We start from the raw sequence: 25,555 nt of genomic DNA, 5'->3' as shown, positions 1-25,555 counted from the left end.
AAACAAAATTAACAACTGGAACCAACGGCAACAACTGGCAATAACTGACAAACTCAAGGCAGCTTGTTTTCATTCAAATACGCCAGAATTGAGGTTGATCTGGAGATTTCAAAACTGAACACATTGTCAATTTTGTATGACAACTTTTTCATTTTCCTGCTGCCAAATATACTTTTTGATGAATATTTTAGTAATTAAGTCCATTCCTACTGGTTTCCTCCTGCTGTTGCCCTTGAACAAGGCACTGTGCTCAGCGTCGGTTCACGGGTTAGCAAGTGTCAGATATGATGGAATAGTTTTTTGTACATGACAGTCTTTCTGTCATTCCCAGCATTTAGGCAAGTAGTGAACGTTTTTCAGTTCAATTCGACATTAAAGCCAAATCAAAGGCAAACATATTCCCTTACTTTGCTTAATTACTAGGTTAAACGTCTGGGTGATATTTCACTGATGGATCATATCATGATGAGCTATTCTCTTAGTGTTCTTCAATCATCCTTTTTAAATAAAAAGCCAGGATTCAAATTCTCACCAAAAATTATGTTTTCGGATAATCATTCATCAAAATATTTCATTAACTGTTCTCTGCTGTTCTCAGTAAAATCTTTCTGTATAATGATCACATGCTAGTTCAAAATCTACACTAGCTCTTCTTTTTTGAAATCCATTTTCTTTTGTCAGAAAAGGTCTAATTTATATGTGGATAAGAAATATTTGAATCAATCTTTAAAACTGTCTCATGTGTAATTGGTATGTAAATATAGAATGTAAATCCCCAAAACAATGCGAAGGACATGACCTTTGTGTCCTGTGCCCATCCCTAACTTTAAGTCCAATCACTTCATTGTTTGATGATACTTCTGCATTTTCCCCTATAGATTTGCTGATTTGTTTTCCCATGAGACCTCTGAAATGACCTGAATAATCTATCCTCTGACAGTGACAGAGTCCCTGTGAGGCCAGATCAGCACATCAGGCCAACCACTGATTCAGTGTTTTTTGGGAGTCCTCTGTCGAGTCCCAGAAGAAGGAGACATGGCGCACAGGCCCAAACATGGCCGACGTGGCAAAGCCAATAACGAGGTGGAGTTCAGCTGCTCGTTGCAGGAGCTGCGCTCCCTCATGGAGCTGAGAGGAGAAGAGTCAGTGACCAAGATCAAGGAGCTTTACGGAGATGTTAATGGACTGTGTGCCAAACTAAGAACATCACCTTTCAACGGTAAATATGTTGAGAAACTTTGCTTCGGGGGTTAGTTTGTCATTTGATTGGTTTGATTTATCAAGCAGATAGAGTTATAACCAATACCATTTTTTTTTCATCATACTTTCATTTAAAGGCAGTGGGAAGCCTTTGCTGTGAAATTGCAATCACTAGAATGTAAAAGTTGACTGAATTTTCTATACTGACAGAATCTAATTTTTTTTAAAGGTAGATTTACACATTTTCTTCACTTAATAATCATGAGGTAGTTTCTAAACACTGCAATGAATATAATCCATTTTGTTAGGATATTTCACAAGTGTGATAAAGTTCAATGACTGAATGGAACAAAGGATAAATATTATTAACAATGACTGTTTGTTAGTTGCTGGTTAGTTGCTTTTCTTTTAATGTGGATGTTTCTCTGTTATTGTTGTAAAAACAAAACTTGAAATCCACAAATAACAGACATATGCCTAATGATTTGAGCGAGCTATAGGTTTGCAAAAAATGCACACAACTGATCACATCCGACTGAATAAGTTCAGTATAAGTAAGTTCATCCTGAGCGTAAGCCTAAAGCCCAGTTCAGACCAAAGATTTGAGACGAGACAAGCTGAAATTTGCAACTACTTACAATGTGCAGGTCTGCAATTTTCTGTCTCAGGATTTTTTTCGTGGCTGGATCTAATTTTTCAGCATTCTAAAATATAAATGAGGACAGAGATCGTGAGATACTTTCTACAGCTGCATTTCTAGTTGTGTCAAAACGGTGAAAATACAATTTAATTTCCCTGGTTCACTGCTTTGTTCTGGATTAGGTCGCTCCCTCATCTTATTTATTATATTTCTCGCTCAACCTTCTCGCTCTGTGTCTCTTTCTCTGTCTCTTGTTTAGCCTCTGTCCAAAGCGGCCTTTTTTTGAAACGGTCCAGTTAACGCCGATGCAACTTTTACCTGCAATGTTCGAAAACGGTTTTGTCTCGTCACAAATCTTTGGTTTGAACTGGGCTTAATAATTATCGCTCATATTTGTTTAATGATTACAAATGTTAAATCAATCAAGACTTATAGTTGAGTTTAAAATGAGGTTAGGATTAAGCATTGTCTTGGATCAACAGATGTTACATTTAATTTAAACTCAGTTTAATAATGTAAACCAGGATCAGAGGAGGACTTGTTTCTGATCTTTTCTTTGTGTCTGCAGGTTTAGATGGAATATCGGATGACATCGAAAGGAGGAGACAACTGTTTGGACTGAACCTCATCCCTCCTAAAAAGCCAAAAACCTTTTTGCAGTTAGTGTGGGCAGCCCTGCAGGATGTCACACTCATCACCTTGATTGTGGCAGCCATCATTTCTCTAGGGCTCTCTTTCTACAGTCCGCCTGCTGGTGGCAGAAAGAGTGAGTTTTTATTTTTATTTTAAGCCATCAGTCAGCTGAAACATCTATATTCTCAGATAAATATCTTTTTTATCTTTAATTATAAACCTGTATGTAGACATCACACTGCTTATTTATAGGAACATTGTGACATACTGTATTTGTGAGACGTGAGCAGAGCTCTCGGATGGTCAGAATGTGTTTCCTGTTTTCTGTCTTCTCAATATCAGGCTTCAGTTAGTGAATCTCCTGTTTTAGTGGCTTTACTTTCATCTTACATAATCAGCTAGTGTGGTATGAAAACATCCGATTTTTATACTATCAGAGGAAAGTATGCGTGTTTAACTTTAATTTCTCAGTCCATATAAGAGAAATTTGCACATTTTTTGTTTCTCTAGTTTTTTTTTAGACTGTGCTGTCCTGTTTAGGTACCCCTTAAAAGCATGGATCTGAGGTTTTTGCACCACAGCAGCAGTGTGTCACATCTTCCCAAAGTTAGAGAGACCTAGAAACCTGATTCCTCCTGTACAGGAAGGTCAGAGGTCACTTCTTGTCAGACACAATAGAACACTAAAACTCATGCTTGCAATTTCTCTTTTCAGACTGTGGTAAAGCCGCTGGTGGGGTGGAGGAAGAAGAGGCGGAGGCTGGATGGATCGAAGGCGCCGCCATCCTGCTGTCCGTGGTCTGCGTGGTCGTAGTAACAGCCTTCAACGACTGGAGCAAAGAGAAGCAGTTCCGCGGCCTCCAGAACCGCATCGAGCAGGAACAGCTGTTCACCGTTGTCCGAGGGGGACAGGTGATCCAGATTAAAGTTTCCGATATGGTCGTTGGAGACATTGCACAAGTCAAATATGGTGAGAGAAGAAAATAGCATGCACTTATCAAATGCAGAACATACCATTGGTTGGAAGTGATGATTAGAGCTGGATATCAATCTGCCCTAATTTTCTGGTATGGATATAAATGTGTTAATAGCACAGGATCAAAACTAATGAGGTACCGAAAGCTTAAGTTGTCACCAAATCTCTGTTTACTTTTACTTATTCTTTGATCATTCAGGTTTTTACGACTTTTACAACGTTCAATGTAGACATGATGTAAACATGAACATGTTATTTCTCAAATTAAATTATCAAGTGAAGTATACTTTTGGTGTTAATCCTAAAGTCCAGGGTGATGGAATGAACTCAGACACACATAATACCAGACAGCATAGTCACTGCCCATCTCAATAAATATGTAATTCATGGTTCTTAAAAAAAATGAAAAAATACAGCTGAAAACTGAACAGCAGTCATTTTTGTCCCTTGATCTTCTTGATTATCTGCTGAACCAACTGTCAGCAGCTCATTAGGACTGTCTAAAGTAAGCGTCTCATTTTAAAAACATCAGAGGAATTATTTGTTTTCATATGATGACTGAATGAGATTAACATTTCTGTGGTGATCAACTATTACAGTATAGAAAAGTAAAATAAAACAGCAGAATGTTGATGTTTTCTTATGATAATGTTTACATTATGTGTCTGGCCACATGACCTGGAAGATAGGAGACATTCCTTAATTACTTCTTTCACTCCGGTCTAACCAAGCCGTCTGGTGTGTGTGCTTTAACTGTGGAAGACTAGTGTTATTTTCTTAGATGATTTAATGAAGACAAACACAGTATGTCCGTGCACAATTATGTGTGGAGTTGTCAGCTGGCTGCTGGCTATGTGGTTCCCTCCAGGCTCAGGCTGCGACTCAATGGAAACTAGTGACACAGTGCCATGCCCCGCTGAGTTAAAACCCCTGGGCAGACTGCACTGATGCAACCCAATGAGAAACTTAAAAATATTTTGAACTCATTTGAAACTGGCGTCCTCCTGTTTGATTGATAACAGAATGCTGTGCTGCTGCTGATTTGAAATAAAATATTGTGCTATATGCCTTTTCTGAGATAGCATTAAACAGCGTAAAAACTATGCTAATTGAAAACAAACGAAAAAATATCCATAACCTATGTGTGATTCTTTAGAATTGACTTCTTACACCATGTCCTAACAGCATCATCAATACTTTGATAACATTATTTCCTATTGGAATGAACTAACTGGCCATGAGGGACGCAGCGAGGTAGTCTGACGCTCGCGTGCTGTTAGGACACGCTGTCTAATTTTCGACAGCAGTGAAACGTGCAGTTTAGAGGGAATTGTTTTCACCAGACATCATGACCAGAGAGATTTTTTTATTAAAAAACAGATTTTACTGGTAAAAAATATCAAACTTGCTTCATTGGTTGATTTTCTGTGTGACAGACATGATGTAATGATGAATTTACCATAATGACCTGATGTTGAACTTATTTAGGGTGAGCTTTTATTACAGTGTACCTGTGTGTCTTGGTGTTTCAGGTGACCTCCTTCCTACTGACGGCATCCTGATTCAGGGAAACGATCTGAAGATTGATGAGAGCTCTCTGACTGGAGAGTCTGATCATGTTAAGAAGAAAGTCGAAAAAGATCCCATGTTGCTGTCAGGTGCTTCAACTCTTCTCGGTTCACATCAAATTACAGACAAGTCCAGTGTGACCTGAGCTGTGACCTCTAAGCAGCCAGTTTCTGCTGCTGATTTTTTTCGCTTTTAAATCTGATCATCTCTTAGGTTTTCACACCTACAGACAGAACACTTCCTATACTGAAATGATACAAGTTTGAAATGATACAAGTTTGAAATACAAAAGAAATTACTACGACTATAAGTTAACTCAATGTCAAAATGACCAGTTTCATGGTTATTATTTTATGGTGAGCCAACACAGAAACGGTGAAATTATAATTTAAATATGCATAATTTTGGAAGGCATCATATTGGGCCAGTACTCTAATGCCTGTTGTATTGGCTTATCCCACATGCCTGCAAAAGGGTGCTTGGACCCATTGTGTGCCTCTTGAAATACAACAACATTTAAAATCAGGTAAGCGATTTAGTTTTAAAGAACAGAAGAATGGAGGCAGAAAATGAAAGTGGAAAACAGCAATCATGCTGTACATTGCAAAAACAGCAGTGTAAAAGTTTGAACTAAGATAATGTATTCTACAGTGCATTAGATCTGTCCGCAGCTCCCATTATGGTAAAATCGCTGTCTGTGTGTGTGTGTGTCTCTCTGTCTCTCTCTCTCTCTCTCTCTCTCTTTCTCTCTCTCTCTCTCAATTCAATTTTCAATTCAATTCAACTTTATTGACATGAATGTCACAAAAACTTGAATTGACACAGAAAGTGTAAAAATCCAATAAAACAAAACAACAATACATTTCATAGGCATTATAACTAACAATCTCTCTCTCTCTCTCTCTCTCTCTCTCTCTCTCTCTCTCTCTCTCTCTCTCTCTCTCTCTCTTTCTCTCTTTCTCAGGTACCCATGTGATGGAGGGCTCTGGCAAGATGTTGGTCACTGCTGTAGGTGTGAACTCCCAGACTGGAATTATCCTCACGCTGCTTAATGCCAATGAGGAGGAGAAAAACAAGACGGACAAGAAAAGTAAGAATATAAAGGGATCTATTTATTCTAAAGTCCAGTTCAGACCAAAGGAGGCGAACACATTGCAAGTAGTTGCAAGTTTCACCCCATCTTGTCACGAATCTTTGGTCATGATAGTTCACCATTTTGGGCTTCTTTAGGAGTGGTATTGTTAAGTTGACATTCGTCGATCACAGATGTAACAGAACTGAGGTTACTATTTCAATCCAACAAATCTGTGTCACCTGAATGTTTTACTTTCTTACTATATTCTCTGTAGAAAAAAATCAGATTGATCCCGAGGTGGACGAGCAGCCGCCCAACAAGGACATAGAACTAGAGAAGAAGAAAAATCTACCAAAGAAGGAGAAGTCAGTTCTCCAGGGGAAGCTAAACAAACTGGCTGTGCAGATCGGCAAAGCAGGTACAAACAGGGAATCAGATGAATGATGAAAAGAGTGTAAGGGTTATTCTGAATATAATCTTTTGGACTTCAGAGCTTTGTTACTAATTTTTCTACTACTACTAATTCTTATTTTCTCGGGGGTTACTCAGACATTGCCACACTGGAGCGCAGGGTTAATTTGTATGGTCATTCATTGTATTTATCTCCATTAAATCACTTGAAAACGACACCTGGCTTCAACCATAAAGACCTTTTCACAAATCAGACTGTTCGGTTATAACTCGACTCTGCCACAAATTTCTCTGTTCTCAGCTGAGATTGAACGCACCGTGGTGCATGGTTTGACTGTTTACACTGCATATAAATTTGGCTAGCGCAACTTTTACTTTGCTCATAGCTTAATCCCAACAGAAAAAGTGAACTTGAGCCTGCATGCATGTTTTTTCACCCTAACATTGTTGATACAGAGCAGCTCTTATTGTTAGTGAGTCATCATTGCACCTTCCTCTTTGCAAACTAGTACTACACACCTGTGGTCAAACACTTTTGTGCATGTGGCTGAGAGGAACAACCACATATGTAGTCCTGCCCCATACACTGGCCAGGAGCTCCATGTGCTTGGCTTACTGAAACAAAACAACATGTCGGTGGTGTGGAACTTTTACAAAGTTTGTGAGAAAGATATTACATATGCCATGATAACGTACCTTATGGGGGATCAAGCAGAGAGACATAATGGTATGTAAGTACTTTGTATATTAGTTGTCTGCTACCTTGTTGAGATCCCAATACACTACAAAACAGTCAAACATATCTTTTATGTAGGTCAGCATTACTGAGCCAGTATGGCTCATTGATGACCAATATCTTGAGGAAAAAAGAGCTTTGGTGGAGTGAGCTATAGACCAGTGACTTACTCTTTCGTCACTACTAGAAATGCAGCTGTAACAAGTATATGAGTATTTCTGTCCTCATTTATATTTTATGAAGCTACAAATTATATCCAGCCACAAAAAAAGCCTGAAAAGTGTAGTCGTATTGGTGTAATTTGGCAGGTTTCCGAACGTTGCAGACCTGCTCATTGCAAGTTTCAACGTATAACATAGCAGGTCAACTCAGCATGATCCCTCGGCATGGAGACTGAAACACTTGATAATTTCAGACCCTGAACTCTCTCTACTGTACCTCACTGTACACATGTCTGTTTCTCTCTGTCTTTCTGGCCATGTCTTCAGGTTTGTTCATGTCATCTCTCACTGTCCTCATCCTCATCGCTCGCTTTGCGATCGATACCTTCTGGATTCAGGGAGTTCCCTGGACCAAAGAGTGTCTGCCCATCTACGTGCAGTTCTTGGTTAAGTTCTTCATCATTGGTGTAACAGTGCTGGTGGTGGCCGTGCCTGAAGGTCTCCCTCTGGCTGTCACCATCGCCCTGGCCTATTCAGTCAAGGTATGTTTGTATATACAGCATTATACAGCCTGTCTCTCTTAACATATACTGAACACATTCAGTCAAATCATGTTCTTTTCTTTTTCATATATGTTTTTTTTTTTTAATTTAGAAAATTGGGTTTATGTCTCATGATATAATGTCATTTCAATATTTTTGTTAGAACTCAGTGAGTGTACAGTTTTTACATAATTGTTTATGTTCTCCCTGTTGGTTGGAGTTGACCCCCTAAGCCTATTTGACCCCTCCAGACAATCCTGGATGAACACTTTTCATTCTGCAAATGCTTTTAGTAAATTCAGGATAAAGCGCTCAGTCTCAGGTAACACTGCTTTCCTCTTTTGTCAGAAAATGATGAAAGACAACAACCTGGTTCGCCACCTGGACGCCTGTGAGACGATGGGCAATGCCACGGCCATCTGCTCCGACAAGACGGGCACGCTCACTATGAACCGCATGAAAGTGGTGCAAACAATGATCGCAGGACAGTTCTTTAAAAAGCTGCCAAAGTCAAAGCAGCTCTGTGACAAGGTCCGTGACCTGCTCACCATGGGGATCGCAGTCAACTGTGCCTATACCAGCAAGATTATGGTAAGCTGTTAAACAAAGCGTCCATTTAGGAAGCTTTAAGTTAAGTATTTGACTGAGAGAGCAAGTTTCTTGAGAGAGCTGCCACAGCGGCTCAGGACTCACCTGATCCCTGCATCTTAGATCCACAGCACAAATCAGACCACAGTCACAGCTATTATTATTAATTACTATACTATACCAAACTAAAATTGTTTTTTCATATATCAGCCACTCTCTTCTTATTTTACCTAAATGACATCTGAACAATAGCAGGAAGACACTTTAAAGGACCATCTAACTGATCTAACTAATTTCATCATCGATTAGTTGGGTCTATGTTATGGGATCATGCATGTTATGGCGAAAACAAACCAGCAGCTGGCGGCAATGTCTATGATAAGCAACAAGAGAGTGCTGCCAAAATACCCACCCCAGCCAGTCAGTAACAGAGTCCTTTGACTCTGTCCTCAAGGCAATTACAGGCAAATTTAAAAACAAATGTAACAGACAGTAATGCCTTCCCTGCTAATGATGATAAAGCTACACCCGGCTACACTGATCCATCACAAAATGGAGAGAAAAAACAAATTTTCCGCCGCTTACTTTACCGGGAGGATTGCGGATTGCAAAGCTATCTTCTAGCGAAGGTAAGCAAGAAGTGGATTTGTCATTAAAAACTTAAACTTTGATGTGAATTAACATTCTCTATGCTGCTGCTTCCTGTAGACTCCAGAGAATGAGGGTGGGCTTCCTCGCCAGGTAGGAAACAAGACAGAATGTGCTTTACTGGGATTCTCACTAGACCTGGGCCAGGACTACCAAGATATCCGCAATGAAATCCCAGAAGAGAAACTGTTCAAGGTATACACCTTCAACTCTGTGAGGAAGTCCATGAGCACCGTGCTAAAGAACCATGATGGCAGCTACCGAATGTTCAGCAAGGGGGCCTCTGAGATCCTGCTTTGGAAGTAGGTTTACTGCTGCTGCTCATCCAGCTCTGTGCTTAGTTACATGATGATCTCAGACGCCAAGTGACTCCTTGTGGTTCCAGGTGCTCTAAGATCCTGACGGTCGATGGCAGAACCAAAGATTTCCCCCCTCGGGACCAAGACAACCTGGTCAAGAAGGCGGTTGAGCCAATGGCGTCTGAGGGTCTCAGGACCATCTGTCTCGCCTACAGAGACTTCCCTGTCAGTGACAGAGAGCCTGACTGGGACGACGAGGCCCACATCCTCACCGGCCTCACCTGCATTGCCGTGGTTGGCATTGAGGATCCTGTCCGCCCTGAGGTACATCAGCCCTGTCTTTACTAAGGCACAAACAGAGGCAAACGGCCAATCACAGTAAAAATACACACAACTCAGAGGAGTTGTCTGAAACAAAATGATTATTTTAAGACTCTTTAATGTTTATGTTAAAAGTACTATGTGAGGCTTTTTCACTAGTAAAATCATGGCCTGTATTTTATTTAAGAGTCTCAGAGTAAGGAAATCTGTCTGACTACTATCTGTCCAGATATTAGGCGATTCATTGAAAAGATGCATTAAAAGACAGAAATTTGTCAAAAATGAAAGACATTTTTTTGTCTGTTTTTCTCATCAGGTACCAGATGCTATCAAAAAGTGCCAGCGGGCTGGGATCACTGTCCGCATGGTGACCGGAGACAACATTAATACTGCCCGGGCCATTGCCATCAAATGTGGCATCATACAACCGGGAGATGACTTCCTGTGTATGGAGGGCAAAGAGTTCAACCTACGGATCCGCAACCAGCTGGGAGAGGTCACACTTTACATTTTTAGCTCCTACTGGCAAGACTTTCTTAGTTTCTGCCTCATGCATTTTCTCACAAACCACTTGGTTCATTTTTGACCCTAGGTCGGAGCATCCTCCACTTCTTTGGTGGACACAAGCAGCATTGTAGTCCTATAAGCAGATTAAAATTAAAATTATGCAATTTACACTTTATATTAATGTTTTCTCTCCATCTGTGCAGATTGAGCAGGAGCGTATTGATGCGATTTGGCCCAGGCTGAGAGTCCTAGCCAGATCATCTCCAACCGATAAACACACTTTGGTCAAAGGTTAGGGGGGGGGCAAAATTTATACATAAGGGGGTCAGAGTTCGGCTACATCTACATCCTCATCATTTCATCCATAAGTGTGTCTCAGCTATGTGTTTGTCTGTCTGTTGTCATCTCAGGTATCATCGACAGCACTGCACTGGAGCAGAGGCAGGTCGTCGCAGTAACTGGAGACGGAACAAACGACGGCCCTGCTCTCAAGAAAGCTGACGTTGGCTTCGCCATGGTAATGAATGTGGCTGATTTCATCCCACTGCTTTGTAACATTTATGATGAGTGATTTATAAAACAGTTAATATAGTAGTCATAGCAACAATTATTAAAATATTAATTAATGTATTAACTTGTTCATATGAAAAAACAATATGTGAACTTTTTTGCAAATGTATAATATGTAGTTTAATATTTAGACATTCGATTCATATGATTTACTACATTTTCAAATTTAAAGACTAGACTTTCAGCTTACTGTCTGTGTGTGTGTAAAGTGTCAGAACGTGGGGATCCACTGAGAGTAAGCTGATCTTGACAGATGTGTGTCAAACCAATCAGAGATGTGTGATGATCACATCATGTCCTTCAGTCATCAGCATCCTTCACATGTGGTCAATTTCCCGAACCCCCATGTCGACCAGCTTTATTGTAAGCTAACACATTCTGGTCCTGCAGGGCATTGCGGGCACAGACGTGGCAAAGGAAGCATCTGACATCATCCTGACAGATGATAACTTTAGCAGCATCGTGAAGGCTGTGATGTGGGGCAGGAATGTCTACGACAGCATCTCCAAGTTCTTACAGTTCCAGCTCACCGTCAATGTGGTCGCCGTCATCGTGGCCTTCACCGGAGCTTGCATCACCCAGGTCAGATTAACATGGGAGCTAAAAGAAAGTGGGCACTGCCTTCCGGCAGTTTGTAGCCATAAACAGCGCTTTAGCGGAGGAGGGGAAACCCACTTTTAGAGATCTTGTCATCACATGGACAGTTCACCAAGAGTCAGGATTCCGCTGATTTCAATTATTTACACACACCAGTTAGAGTTTAGCAACATTTGATTAAAAAAGTAATGACAGTGGTTTGCTTCACACAACAGCCATTGTCTCAAGATACATGGAGATGTAATGTTAATCCAAACAACGTGACACAACAGCACTATACTACACTGTATTAATAGTGTAACCTAGTTTCCTCTTGAGAGCTTTTATTTTGAAGGGGTCAGAATGGAAGTGTTGGCGATGTGAGTGTGTCTGACTTGAGTTCGATGTTGTGAAAAAATGAAGGCTACATCGCCCCGTTCAGTGAATGGAGTTTCCGTATCTTTTATTTCTTTTTCTGCCCAAGTATAGGCGACTATAACCCTCGGTTACAATAGTAAATAATAAAAAATAATAAGCCAGCTGTAGTCAAACAACTCCACTCCGGTCTGTTGATATTTCTTAATGCTTCCTGGATGTATGCTGCGCTGCTAATACTTCTACTAGCAATTTCATTGGAGATGAAACAGCCAATCTGAATCAAGCTTCTCCAAGTAACCGATTGGTTGATGTTGTGGTACATTGAGAGAGAGTTTGAGGGCATATGAGTAAAACTGAGTGAGAGGGGTTATAATTGCATATTAAAATGAATAATAGCAAACATGCAAATACATTTATTGAGCACAGAATATATTTTTGTTTGCTCAAATTAAATTATGTTTTTTGTATAATTTCTTTTCAAATTATAATTTTATTTGCTTCGCAAATATATTTTTCTGTGCTCAATCTCACATTGCTCCTTCACGAATGTGGCACACATATAACGCCATATGCTGACAGACGCTGACAGTATATCTGTGTGTGTTTCCAGGACTCTCCACTGAAAGCTGTGCAGATGTTATGGGTCAACCTCATTATGGATACATTCGCTTCACTGGCTCTCGCCACTGAGCCGCCAACAGAGGACCTGCTGCTCAGGGACCCTTATGGTCGCAACAAACCGCTTATTTCCCTCACCATGATGAAGAATATCCTGGGACACGCTGTCTACCAACTGACCGTAATCTTCACCCTGCTCTTCTATGGTCAGTGAATGCAACCACAGCTTCATGGTCTGAAACAGACTCACTTTAACAAAAATACCCTTAAAACATTTTTAAACATTAAACATTAAACATTGCTGCAGTTTCAAATTATTATTAATTCCTTATTAATGTTAAAATGAATGGAATTGTGTGTAAAAACACTGTGAGACCAACAATCTTTGATCCTCCCTCTAACAGGTGAGAACATATTGGACATTGCCAGTGGAAGGAACGCCCCCCTGCACGCCCCGCCCTCTGAACACTACACCATCGTGTTCAACACGTTTGTCCTGATGCAGATCTTTAACGAGCTCAATGCTCGCAAGATTCATGGTGAGAGGAACGTGTTAAAGGGCATCTTCAACAACCCCATCTTCTGCTCCATCTTGCTGGGAACCTTCCTCATACAGGTAACCTATGAGGGGCTAGGCAATTGTAACAGCTGGAAAGGTTCACATTGTAAAGTAACCATAGACTGTATACAAGAAGTGGATGTACGGAGACATCACCCATTGCTTTGTAGACTACTTTTTTGATGCCTCGAGTTTGGCATTTTGGCAGTCACCATCTTTTTTTTTTTTTTTTTTGGGAGCCAGAGGGGACATATTTGAGGGATACTGGGGGAGTTTGGGAGAAGCAAGGTGTAGATCATTAGATTATTATTTTTATTATAGATTATTATTAAATGGGATGCTCATTTTAGCTTGTGAAAATAGGCTTAGAACTAAATGTACTTACTGGAAAGAATAAGCAGCCGTCTCCTTATGTTGTTGTGGGCTGGATAAATTAAGCTCACTTTGCGTTAACTTTGTATGGAATTATTAAGCTATTTTAATGTACACAGTGCCATGGATACGCATTTCTTAGGCCCCTATCCTGATTGACAGGTAGCCATGGTAGCAACTTGTCAAATGTAAGGCAGCCCTGCCCTAAAGCATACCCTGCTTTATCATCTACTTTTCTCTAATAATCATAATTTACTAAATGGATATCTTGCTGTATTGAAGGAGACTTGAAACTAGTGATTTAGTCAGTCCATAAACTCATTGGGAAAATGTTTATTAAGGTAATAAGTCAAGTGAGCTTTTCGGAGCTGGTGGACTTCGCCCCCCTGCTGAAAATGAGAAAGAATGCTGGTTTCCACATTAGCTTCACTTTTCAGGCCCAGAGGCTACAAGCACTTCTCTTATGCAGTCTACAAAAACGCAAAAAAATTCCCTGTATGCTGTCGTCTCTATCCTGTAGATTGTCATCGTTCAGTTTGGTGGTAAACCATTCAGCTGTGTGAGTCTGACCATCAAACAGTGGCTGTGGTGTGTCCTCCCGGGTCTTGGCACCCTCATTTGGGGACAGGTAAGATAGTTTTTGCCACTATTTGGATTGAAGACTGAAAATGATGGGAGATGGAGATGACCTGCAACAAAGAACGTTACAAATACATCAGCAGTGTCTTAAATTTGTATTAATAATAAATTAATCAGATAAATGTAGTGAATTAAAAAGTAGAATATTTCCACTGATTTGTAGTGGAGTAGAAGTATAAAGTAGCATGTAATGAAAATACTCAAGTAAAGGAGAAGAGGTTTGTTCATTTAACAAGGATTGTTTTTTGACAAGCTTGTTGCAATTTGAGGCCTATGACTAATATTTATATTGATAAAATAAAGACAATATACTGTATGCACTCCTATGTGCTGCATTGTTTTACAATATCCATTAACGTGACATCCTTCCCTCAACCGGCCTCAATTCCACATTAATTAAATAACCCTGATGTAGCCTATTTCAGTCAGTTCAGTGATTGCTGTTTGTGCGTATTTTAGTGAAAGAAAACCTATTTTATTCATTTATTTAAAGATTTGATAATGTAAAAGTGTTTATATTCTTACCTAGAAGGCAAACAATTGTTTACCTTTTTGCCAAATAAATATATAAATGCATAAATGCAGCAATTCAAAATCTCACTTCACTTTCATTTAAGATTATTAATCCCTAAACAAGCTGCCTCATTATTTCAGTTTTTGCATGATTGCATGATATGTCCTTAAGAATATCTGATTAGTAAAATAATCTAATTATTAGGCTACAGATCTGATACATGGTATTTTTAGTATCTAAAAGAAATAGAAAAAAACAACCGAACCGAAAAACCGTGACCCGAAAACCGTGATATGATATCGTTACATTAACAGCATATTAAAACAGGGACTAAAATATAGTATTACTATGACGGAAAATTAGAAATAATGTCCTGGTGCTGTCTGCAGCTGATGATCATCATTAGACAACAAAAACTGTCTCTAACTCATCTGGTAGAGCATGCTCCCCATGTAGGCTAAATCATTTGAAGGTATCCAGGTTCCGATCTGACCTGTGGCATGAAATAAAAAAAAAAAACCTGCAGGTGGTCAGTTACATGTTCAGGCTGTGGATGTGTTGAGAAGGAGGAAGTGCTGCTGTTGTGTAATGTTTGTGTCGGTCCCCCTCTCAGCTTGTGTCCAGTGTCCCCACTAACTGGCTGAAGTGCCTGACGAGTAGGGGTCACAGGCTGCAGAAAGAGGAGATCCCTGAGGATGAGGACGAGGACGATGGTAAAGTGGAGCTTCCGAAGAGGCGGAGGACATGGTACCAAATCGCAAAGCAGGTATGATACCTGGGTCTTATACTAAGACAAGTAGCGTGGGCCTCCTTAAGCTTTCTGCTTATACTTCAGTTTAGTTTTGGTTTGTTTCCATCTGTGAGGCAGATGATCTGTTTATTTTATAATCATCTATGGCAATTCAAGAAAACTAAGTGCAGTGGCTTGTTATCAATTGAACTAACTACTGTACATTCAAATTATAGTCTACAGGTCTGGGATTTAATCTGCGAATTATAACAGAAAAAAATATATCTAAAAAAATAATATATATATATATATATATATATATATATATATATATATATATATATATATATATATATATATATATATATATATATATATATATATCTCCAGGGACTTGACCAGTGTCCTCTCAATGGCCAGCAGAGCTAGGCTGCTTAAACGGCCTTGGCTCAGCTGGGGCTGCTGCGCCAGGCTACTGTGAAGTGTGACCGCCTGTGAGTGTGAGTGATCGTGACAGGGGGAGAAGCCCCGCTGCTGCCGCTGCTCGTTGTGGAAAGAACCTGCAGCACGACAGAACAGAGTCGCTAAACACAATGCTCATCGTTTTTAACAAAGACAAAGTCTCTGGGGATCGGTAAAGTTTCCGGATCAGTTCAGAACAACGGAATGAAAAACTTGGAAAATGCTCCAGTGGATGTTTATTCTTCAAGATCGCTGATTCGCTCATTTAGCTGTCAATCAAAAAAGGATTCCACCTCAGATAGCTCATCCAATCATCATGCAGAAGCCGAGCGTCCGGGCCAGCCCACTGCCCCATAGACCCCCAGAGTTGCTCAGCGTCCGATGGGCGGGACAAAGCCCAGCATTTATCCAATGACCGTCTAGTTTCGCTGCAGTGGAAAAACCCGCTCTACACTTCCCCATTGAAGTCAGTAGAAGCTGAACAACAGACTGTGTAAAGCGCTGTGGTGCTGTGGGGATGAATGACAAGGAAGTTGCGCTGGTTACCTGTGATAAGTAGCTGATTCTGAACAAAAGATGAAGGCTTTCTAGCAAATATTTAGTCAATGAAATTTACCCACAGCAGTACATATTTTTTGGTGACATTTTAGAGGAAGCTGAGCTTCCCTTGCGGTCTTAGAGCAGTCGCCACTGATATATCTATATATAGCACCTTTTAACACGCAAGGGGCTCCGTAATTTTACGTCTTTAAAATTAACTGAAAAACACCAATCTTTCTGCTGATTGACTCATCCATTAATCTGGTAAATGTTGCAGCTCTTTTACCAAGGACATCATTTCTGAAACAGACTCTCAACCCCCACTATCCCCAGAGATGTTTTTTTACTAATAGTATAATAGTATACAGCGCTTTCAAAGCCTTACACAAAAGAACAATATGCTTTAAATGGTTAAAGTGCTTAAAGGCTCATTACATTATGATTTAAGGTTATGAAGGCCAAGCCATGCAAGCTTTGAATCACCATGATGTCCAACTGGAGGGTTATTAAGCCCCCTTTCCTACAAGCTGTTAAGCACGTCATGGTTGGTACCAGTGGATTTCTTTTAGATTTTCAAGTTTCATGTGACACAAATATCTTCATCCTTTCTATAAAACTGAGCCTGCTTCAGCCTCCAAAAGACAAAGAGTTGACAGAACCCGCCGGTGCAAGTTAAGGGTTTAACCAACATTTCATCCTGTACCTTAAGAGTAGGCATAAAGCCTAATGATTGGCACATGATTTTAAGTTGTGGGGCTGTAAATTCATCCGTCACTTAACCGTCAAAACTGACGAAAATAAATTGGTCATGTTAAATGTATACATTACATTATTTTATTTATAACCATATAGCATAAACAGTTATGGTTGAAATATGCAAGTACATAATATGATAATATGACTGCATCTGAAACAATTGTGACAGTATTGTGGTGCCAAAACACCTAGCAAAGTACTCAACATTGTGTCTGTGGTAGTTCCTGCTACAGGAGATGTCAACAGGACAACATTTTGCCATGATCACAAACACACACACACACACACACACACACACACACACACACGAAGGGAGAATGCTACGCCATGAGCAAGGTTTGTCTCCATGTCTACGGCTGCAGTCGCAATGATAGTGATGACTAACAAGGTGAAAACTATAGCATTGTTGCTGTTCTGGCTGGTTTAAAAAAGGATCTTCCTTTAACATTAAACCCTGAACTGGATATTTTCCCTATCTTTCAGCTTGAAACACGTAAATTCAAACAGGGCGCGTCTCCCCGCAAACGTGTGGATTTCAAGAATGAAGCTGACTTTGAGGACCAAGTGGCAACCAAACAACACTCCGTTGTTGACCTGGCATCAATGCCCAACCCGAACCAAAACACCATGCAACACATGATCCTGCAGCCTGGCACGACTGCGTCTGACTCACAGGACTAACTCTGAGGCCATTGTTAGAAGTTAGAAGTGTTTGTTACAGCGAGATTACATGTAATTCTAAGAAAATAATAAAGCATTTTAAAAAACAACTTTTCTGATTGGTGCTTGAGTTCACCTGCTGGTTTTTAGAATGAGAGAAGCAAAACTGTTTCCCGGTGTTTGTGGTTGTGTGCTGACGACTGAATGCTTAAACAGACTGATGTTTCCTTCTTGCATGAGTCCAAATTTTTAATTTCACCAACTCCAACGAGCTGACTGATTTGTCTGGCATCATGACATGAAACTATGGTTTCTTGACTAAAAACACATTTGAGCAGCAGGCAAATGGTGGCACAGGGGGACTTAGATTAGCCAGTCAGCACCGTGGGTGGGACTAACGCTGTGTACCTACATAGACATCGCTCACTGGCCAATCACAACCAAGTCAATTAAACTTGTGCTTACGTCATAGCCTCCGCCATAGTCTACTCCTACTTCTGTTTCTGCTGTCAGCTGTGGATAAATTGAATCTGATCGATACAGACCAATAACATTATAGAAGAGCCACCCGATTTCAATTTTATCCCTATTCAAGTTAGAATCAAACTAAACTAGAAGCTAGCCAGCTGGGACCGGAAGACTGTGATTGGTTAGGGAAAATCAAATCCCTCTCCCCCACGGAAATCATTGAAGATAAATTCTGCGGTTGTTGTTGAGGAGAAGAGTGTTTGTGAGGTGATTAATCAATAGTAACTTTATTTATAAAGCACCTTTCAAAACTACTGTTAGAAAGTGCAGCTGCAGCAAGGGAACAATCAAATAAAAAAAATCTGTCAGCAAATTAAAATAAAACAGCTAACGGTTACAACAATACACTGAACTGAACGGTTTAATAAGTAAAAGATGAAATGAATGAAGGAAAAACCAAACCATAAAAGTGAGTCTTGAGTGATGATTTACATGCGAGCAGTGCTCTTAAGTAAGCTAGTCCAAACCTTGGAGGCCTAACAGGTGCAGCATTAAGCTTGTGCTGGCTGGAGGTGATAAGCTTAGAAAAATATTTTGCACTTGCATTTTCATTTTCACCGAATGTTATTTCTATTCCATACGCTCATAATATACTGACAGCTTTGATTTCTTCCACAGTCTCTCAGCCTTCCTGCACTCCACGCCACTGATTTTAGTGGGGCCACTCTGTCTAAGGCAAACTGACGACCCCTGACTGAAGTTACTTACCACAGTATGAATATTCCATATTAAGTTCTGCATATGCATAACAATAACACTACAGACATAAAACTGCAGTTGGTGAAAAGAAAGAAAAACAAAACCACCACACTTGAAGTAGAGTGAGACCTCTGTCTGCAGCGTTCCCTCTTCTCTTTGTCCTCGGCCAATAGGAATGCTCGCTCTTCCTCAAACGACCTGTGATTGGCCAAAGTCTCCCGTCACAGGCTAGATTTTCTAAAGCAGCCAGGGGAGGTGAAATGAAGGAGTCTAGTGTTCTCTCAGAACAATTGAATTACAATATGATGAAGGATTATTATGGATTTTTTTGCCCAACATTGCCAAAAATAAACTGCCTACCCCAGGTTTAATGAACTTTTTTACAAAGTCAGAGTTTTATTCTCCGTGATGCTTGGCCATTGTTTAAATAGCTCTTTGCTTGTCTTAACGGCATATTTTTCTGAGGCAGGCCCTGTGAACTTTACTGAACCTGAGCTGCAGCTGCTAATGTTATATGTGCAACCTGTCGGGAAAAAATGAACTTTCTGCATTATTTGGCTTGGTAGCATTGGTGCACAATGAAGTTTGATACTCAGCAATGTCTTAAATCATGTGTCTCACACTGATCCAGTAAAGGGCCGCTGTGGCTGCAGGTTTTCATTCCAACCAAGCAAGAACACACCTGACTAGACTTGTTCAACCAACTGAATCGCCTTCACACAGTTGATTTGTTGGATCAGGTGTGTTCTTGCTTGGTTGGAATGAAAACCTGCAGCCACAGCGGCCCTTTACTGGATCAAATAGCTTTTCATCATGTTTTCAGAATATAGTTTTCAAGTTAACGTCCACTCAACATTGGTTTTGAGGCGGGTTTGAGTTCGGTGAGCTCCTCCTCTTGTCTAACGAGCAAGCATAAGCAAAGCATTATCCCTAGGGAGGTGTTCCAGGCACGTCCAGCTGGGAGGAGGCCTCGGGGAAGACCCAGGACCAGGTGGAGAGATTATATCTCCACACTGGCCTGGGAACACCTCGGGATCCCCCAGTTAGAGCTGGTTAATGTGGCCCGGGAAAGGGAAGTTTGGGGTCCCCTGCTAGAGCTGCTGCCCCCACGACCCGACGCAAGATAAGCGGTTGAAGATGAGATGAGTGAGTGAGTTGGCAATTTTCCAAGTTTATGCAGGATGTAAAAGGATGTCAGTTTTTCAAGCACACACACAGGATGTGTACAAATGCTCTAATGGTTTATTTTCATGTCCTCTTGTACAGTACACAGATGGATGGTTGACCGACGCCACCAGGGTCAACGAAGATGGAACAAGAAAGAAAATATGGATTGTTGTAAGAAGAGAGTCAATCTTTTACTTTGTGTATATACAGTACATGTGCGTATCTAGATATGTATGTGCACACTCAGTTGTCAGTTCATCGGCCCTGCAAAAATGTTCAGCTTTTGCTTAAAATTGAGAGACGTGATGATTCCCTGGTCATTTTGGAGGCTGTAGTTTGTGACGCTGTTGAATTTCATTTAATTGTTCTGAGATGCTGTTTATATTTCTTGCCCAGCCCATTTGTATCTATAGAATAGTAGAATATCTATTTAAGAGGTAAACAGAGGTGTTAGTCTCTAGCTTTGCTCGTAATTTCGCAGGGAGAACCAGATGAACCAAAAAATCCTTTCCGACCTGTTTTTGCAGCAGTGAAGACAAATGGGAAGTGAGTCCTGAAGACAGAGGGAGGGGACGGCACATTCACTGTGAGCGCGACAGCCCAGCTGCGAGACCGTGCTTTGCTGCCAGCAAGAGTTCCTCAACCTCATCTGAAAAGGTATAACCAATATAAATAAAAAATCAAATATGAATACATACTGAACTAATAAAATAAATCATTTTTAGAATCATTTCTCTGGGTTTTTGCCGTATAAAAGATTGTTTTATTTGCTGCTTACATAGCAGGCTACTATTGTTTGTGCAGTAAACGGTAAATATTCTGGCACAGATTAATCACTTGAACTACTGTCTGTTTATGTCACCACTTCGAACCACACGTTCTCCTTTCTTAGCGATGTTATTGCTTATTGTTGATGTGCCACCTAGAAACATATCACACTTTGTAATGCATTGAAAGTTTCTTGACTTGTGCATGATGATGTTATATGCGCGTAATGTAGTAGAGCAATCATATCCAGACTATTTGCTATTTCCAGATTCTCAAAAGTGAGAATTTGCTGCTCCCTAGAGCTCTGCTAGCATGACTATGAACAAAACAATGTTGCGTTTGCGTTCAATGTGACTTTCTGTGTGTGTGTGTGTGTGTGTGTGTGTGTGTGTGTGTGTGTGTGTGTGTGTGTGTGTGTGTGTGTGTGTGTGTGTGTGTGTGTGTGTGTGTGTGTGTGTGTGTGTGTGTGTGTGTGTGTGTGTGTGTGTGTGTCTGTGTGTGTGTGTGTGTGTGTGTGTGTGTGTGTGTGTGTGTGTGTGTGTGTGTGTGTGTGTGTGTGTGTGTGTGTGTGTGTGTGTGTAGTCACAGAATGTGTATAGTTTATCATGATATAGTCTGCTCATGTGTCCCATTATTGCCTATCCCACACTCTGAAACGCCTCCTCTGCCTTTGATAAATTCAATCGTATCCTTGATACTCACTCATCCCCTGACAGAAAAGGCCTCTTACTCATTCCTTCATCCTTTGACAAACTTGATTACCACCCCTGATTACCTCCATACTTATTCAATCATTCCTTGACAAATACCTTTGTATTTATTCATTCATCGTTTCCCAGCGACTACCTTTACCACATTAAATTTCTATTCATCCCCTCTGAGAATTAACGTCTGTGTTATTCAGTCATTCTCAGTCTGACTAAATCAGTGGGTTATGGTTGAATGGGCTTCAAATGAGTCGCGTTATTCTTTCCACACCAAGCAGAGATAAATGCTCCCTACCCAATATGCTGTTGGAAAACCATTTAGACACTCCCTATACATGCAGCCTAGAGTGTATAGCTTACATACTGTGTTTGTGTGTGTGTGTGTGTGTGTGTGTGTGTGTGTGTGTGTGTGTGTGTGTGTGTGTGTGTGTGTGTGTGTGTGTGTGTGTGTGTGTGTGTGTGTGTGTGTGTGTGTGTGTGTGTGTGTGTGTGTGTGTGTGTGTGTGTGTGTGTGTGTGTGTGTGTGTGTGTGTGTGTGTGTGTGTGTGTGTGTGTGTGTGTGTGTGTGTGTGTGTGTGTGTGTGTGTGTGAAAGCAATTACCAGAGCTCATGTACCCACAGCTTAATGGAATAACTTGCCAAATCAATGCAGATTACACTTGCAAATCCATGTGGTATCAGCCTGTGAATTGAATTTGAGGTGTGCTACTGCAAGATTATTATTTTTTCCCTCTGTCATCAGCAGCACCCGTGCACCTTATCCAGATGAGAGCAGACCTTTTCTTTAAAATAACTTTTGGCCCACAACTTGTTGGTTTTACACTAGGGTTTAGAGGCGTGTAGTGGTGAGGTTGCAGATTGCGACCAACTGAAACGTCTTCCGTGTGCCAAGCGTGCAGGAGAACTAGTGTTTGGTTTGTCCTTTCTGGGAATGGTCGCATTAAGAGAACGGGATACAGCGTTCGAGGCAGAGCCCCGTTCATTCCTATAAAAGTTGGCACACAAAGCCAAAAAAGTTCAACTTCCAGGTCTAAAAACACTGATTGGCACTACTTCTGCACTGTTGGGCCCCGAGAGCAGCCACACTCCTGACCGAGCTGGCTACTTCCGGTTTAGCGCTCCAGCTAACTTTAAATTACTTAAATTATTTAATCGTGTGGCTCTTCTATAGCATTTTCGACAGGACCATTTGGAGCGTTTCCACCAAAAATAAATAAGTTTGCAACCTGAAAAGTTGGTTCAACACTGGAACCGGTAAATAGCGGTAGGTTTTTCAGTGCAAACGGGTTCAACTGTGACGACATCAGTGGTGTGCTTTGTGCAACACCCTCCGTTGCTGACGCATCCTTGATTACAATGGTTCTGTGCAAAACTGGTGGAAACGGACTAGACTTTTAGAATGTTATCGGACCAGAAGGATCAAATTCTGTTATTAACGTGTGGGGGTTGTGATGCCTAGAATAAAACTGCACGCCATGTAATTCGATGGGAATTCTACCGTCTGGCCACTTTCTCAAACTGGCTTCGGAGTCAGGTGCACTTCCTGTTTCTGGGCTACTGTAGAGCATGGCGGTGCAACACTGGTAGACTCATGTAGAGATAAGCAGCTCATTCTAAGGTAATGAAAACACAACGATACTTTATTTCAGGTGATTATACACTAATGAAGACATACCTATTATTATTATGTTCAACTTATGACAATAGATCCCTCTAAATCCTACACAGTGGACCTTTAAACAAACACATATAACCTTTTAATGAGTGAGCCTTAGAGGTGCTGGTAAGGGGATTTTGTTTGGACATGTGGACAGAGCCAGGCTAGCTTGGCGAGAATATGATTAAACATATTTCCCCAAATGTCGAGCTATTGCTTTTATGTTGGCCTGCATACATTAAGATTTAACTGTTAAACATTGTTGTTAAGTCTTTGTTCACACTTTTAATAACCAGCTGTATCTTTTCAATTTCCGTATATTCCTCAACGGGTGCGTGACAGAATGGTTCAGCTGAGGGTTGATGCTCTTCATGTTATGAGAATAATACCTGAGCAAAGCTGGTCCTTCCCGGCGCCTGTGGAGCATTTTATCTGGTTTTTCCTGTTTGAGTTAAAAAAATGTGGTTACGCGTGTCCAAACCCTGGGGGGCTCCTTACGCTGAGACACTCTTTATGACACCATCCATGACTACCTTGTTGAAGCACACATTTTATAGATGCCAGTCATTCCACCGGGGACCACTACTGCTGCTGATTTATATTTCCATAAAGCAATATAATATAATGGGTTTATAGCACTGCTTGCTTTAGAAGAGACAGGAGAAAGATCCACTGCTGACACTGACAGGGGTGATTGGTAGGGCACGGCGACAACATTAAATACTTTTTTACTCTTGTTAACTATTTCAAAATGATGGATTTGTACAATGAGGCTTGAGATTTTTTTCCAATTTCCCGTAATTTAGACACTTGCTTTGGCTCCGCCTTTAAACGTTTAACTGACTGCATGTGCTGTTTAATGATCAGTGTCTGTATTTAAGACAATCACTTTAATTATCTGGGAATGTCCAAGTTTTTATCAGATGTTGATGTTCATGCACAGACACCAGATGTGTGCAAATGAAATGCTCTAAATTGTAGATTTTCATGTCCTCTTGTGGACATACATGATAGAGGCTTCACAGGCTATAATAAATAATGTGCTAATATTCACAATCTTTAATTTCTTCAGGTTTTTTTAATATTAATTACATAGTCTTTTCAAGAAACCTAAAGCGACTGAATAGAATCTGAAACACTTATATGATCAGCGGTGAACCAGGACTCATATCTATTATTCAATGACAGACCTATATTTACCCGGATGTATTGGTCGAGCTCAATAGCTCGGACCTATAAACATCCTCTGTCTGTTCCAATATGAGCTCATTGTTGTTTTGCTGGCGAGGAGACAACTATCGCCGAACTGAGTCTGTATGAAGCCACAGCCTGAGCTCTTTCCCTCCTCTCCCTCTGTGGTTTTTATCTCTCGCACCCTCACTTCCTTGCTAATTTTCATTTTCTTTCCATTCACATGAGCCGACATCCCTCACAACTGGCCCATTTCACGAATGTCAGTCTGGAGTTTAAAACATGGATTGTAATATAACTGAACAAATCTGGGCCATCTTACAGTTGATAAGTGGAATGAATCCAATACTGTAAGCACATTTTTTGGAAAATTCATCTGAGGAATAGTGCTCAAATCCCACTTCATTTAACAGTTTGTTTTTTTTACCACCAAATTATACATACATCCATCCATCCATCCATCTTCAACCACTTGTTCCTATCGGGGTTGCGGGGGGGCTGGAGCCGATCCCAGCTGACATTGCGCGTGTGGCGGGGTACACCCTGGACAGGACGCCAGTCTATCACAGGGCACATAGAGACGAACAGAGACAGACAACCATTCACATTCACATTCACACCTACGGGCAATTTAGAGTCATCAATTAACCTAACATGTGCATAATTCTGTAATATTGAAAATCAATGTATGTGTGTGGCTGTGAAATAACATCATACTAAGGCTTTCTGGAGTCTGAGAGAGTGAGGGACAGAGACAGAGAGAAGTTGTCTCACATAACGTGCTACATGACAGCCGCACACCCTGTGAATGACAGATTAACAAGGTGTGTGTGTGTGTGTGTGTGTGTGTGTGTGTGTGTGTGTGTGTGTGTGTGTGTGTGTGTGTGTGTGTGTGTGTGTGTGTGTGTGTGTGTGTGTGTGTGTGTGTGTTTGTGTGTGTGTGTGTGTGTGTGTGTGTGTGTGTGTGTGTGTGAAAGGGAGTGTGTCTGATTGTCAAGTGGGAGAAGCAACCCCTTTATATTCTACAGCACACAACCTAGGAGGAGAACGCAAAAAAACTGAGGAAGAGAGGAGGGGAAAAAGAGGAGAAAAAGATGAATGTAGGAGTCATGATTGAAGCGTACTGCTGACAGGGTGTGGTCACTAAAAGACAGAGGGA

General features: G+C 40.8%; 1 protein-coding gene across 1 annotated transcript; it reads left to right on the top strand.

Moving 5' to 3' along the window:
- Nucleotides 1-1,035: 1,035 nt before the first annotated feature.
- LOC310959765 (plasma membrane calcium-transporting ATPase 1-like) lies at nt 1,036-17,700 on the top strand (the record flags this gene model as incomplete). Its single annotated transcript, XM_083931224.1, has 19 exons — nt 1,036-1,219; nt 2,409-2,606; nt 3,188-3,442; nt 4,981-5,106; nt 5,982-6,175; nt 6,378-6,510; nt 7,728-7,942; nt 8,291-8,533; nt 9,239-9,480; nt 9,564-9,801; nt 10,115-10,294; nt 10,509-10,596; nt 10,716-10,822; nt 11,266-11,457; nt 12,440-12,653; nt 12,852-13,063; nt 13,899-14,006; nt 15,145-15,297; nt 17,503-17,700. 19 exons carry the CDS (start codon nt 1,036-1,038, stop codon nt 17,698-17,700), a joined length of 3,480 nt encoding a protein of 1,159 aa, XP_083787350.1.
- Between the last annotated feature and the right edge of the window lie 7,855 nt (nt 17,701-25,555).

This window comes from Echiichthys vipera (assembly GCF_963691815.1).
Source record: "Echiichthys vipera genome assembly, chromosome: 17".
Lineage (NCBI taxonomy): Eukaryota > Metazoa > Chordata > Actinopteri > Perciformes > Trachinidae > Echiichthys > Echiichthys vipera.
Note: the sequence above shows the minus strand (reverse complement) of the source record. Positions and strands in the feature narration are given on the sequence as shown.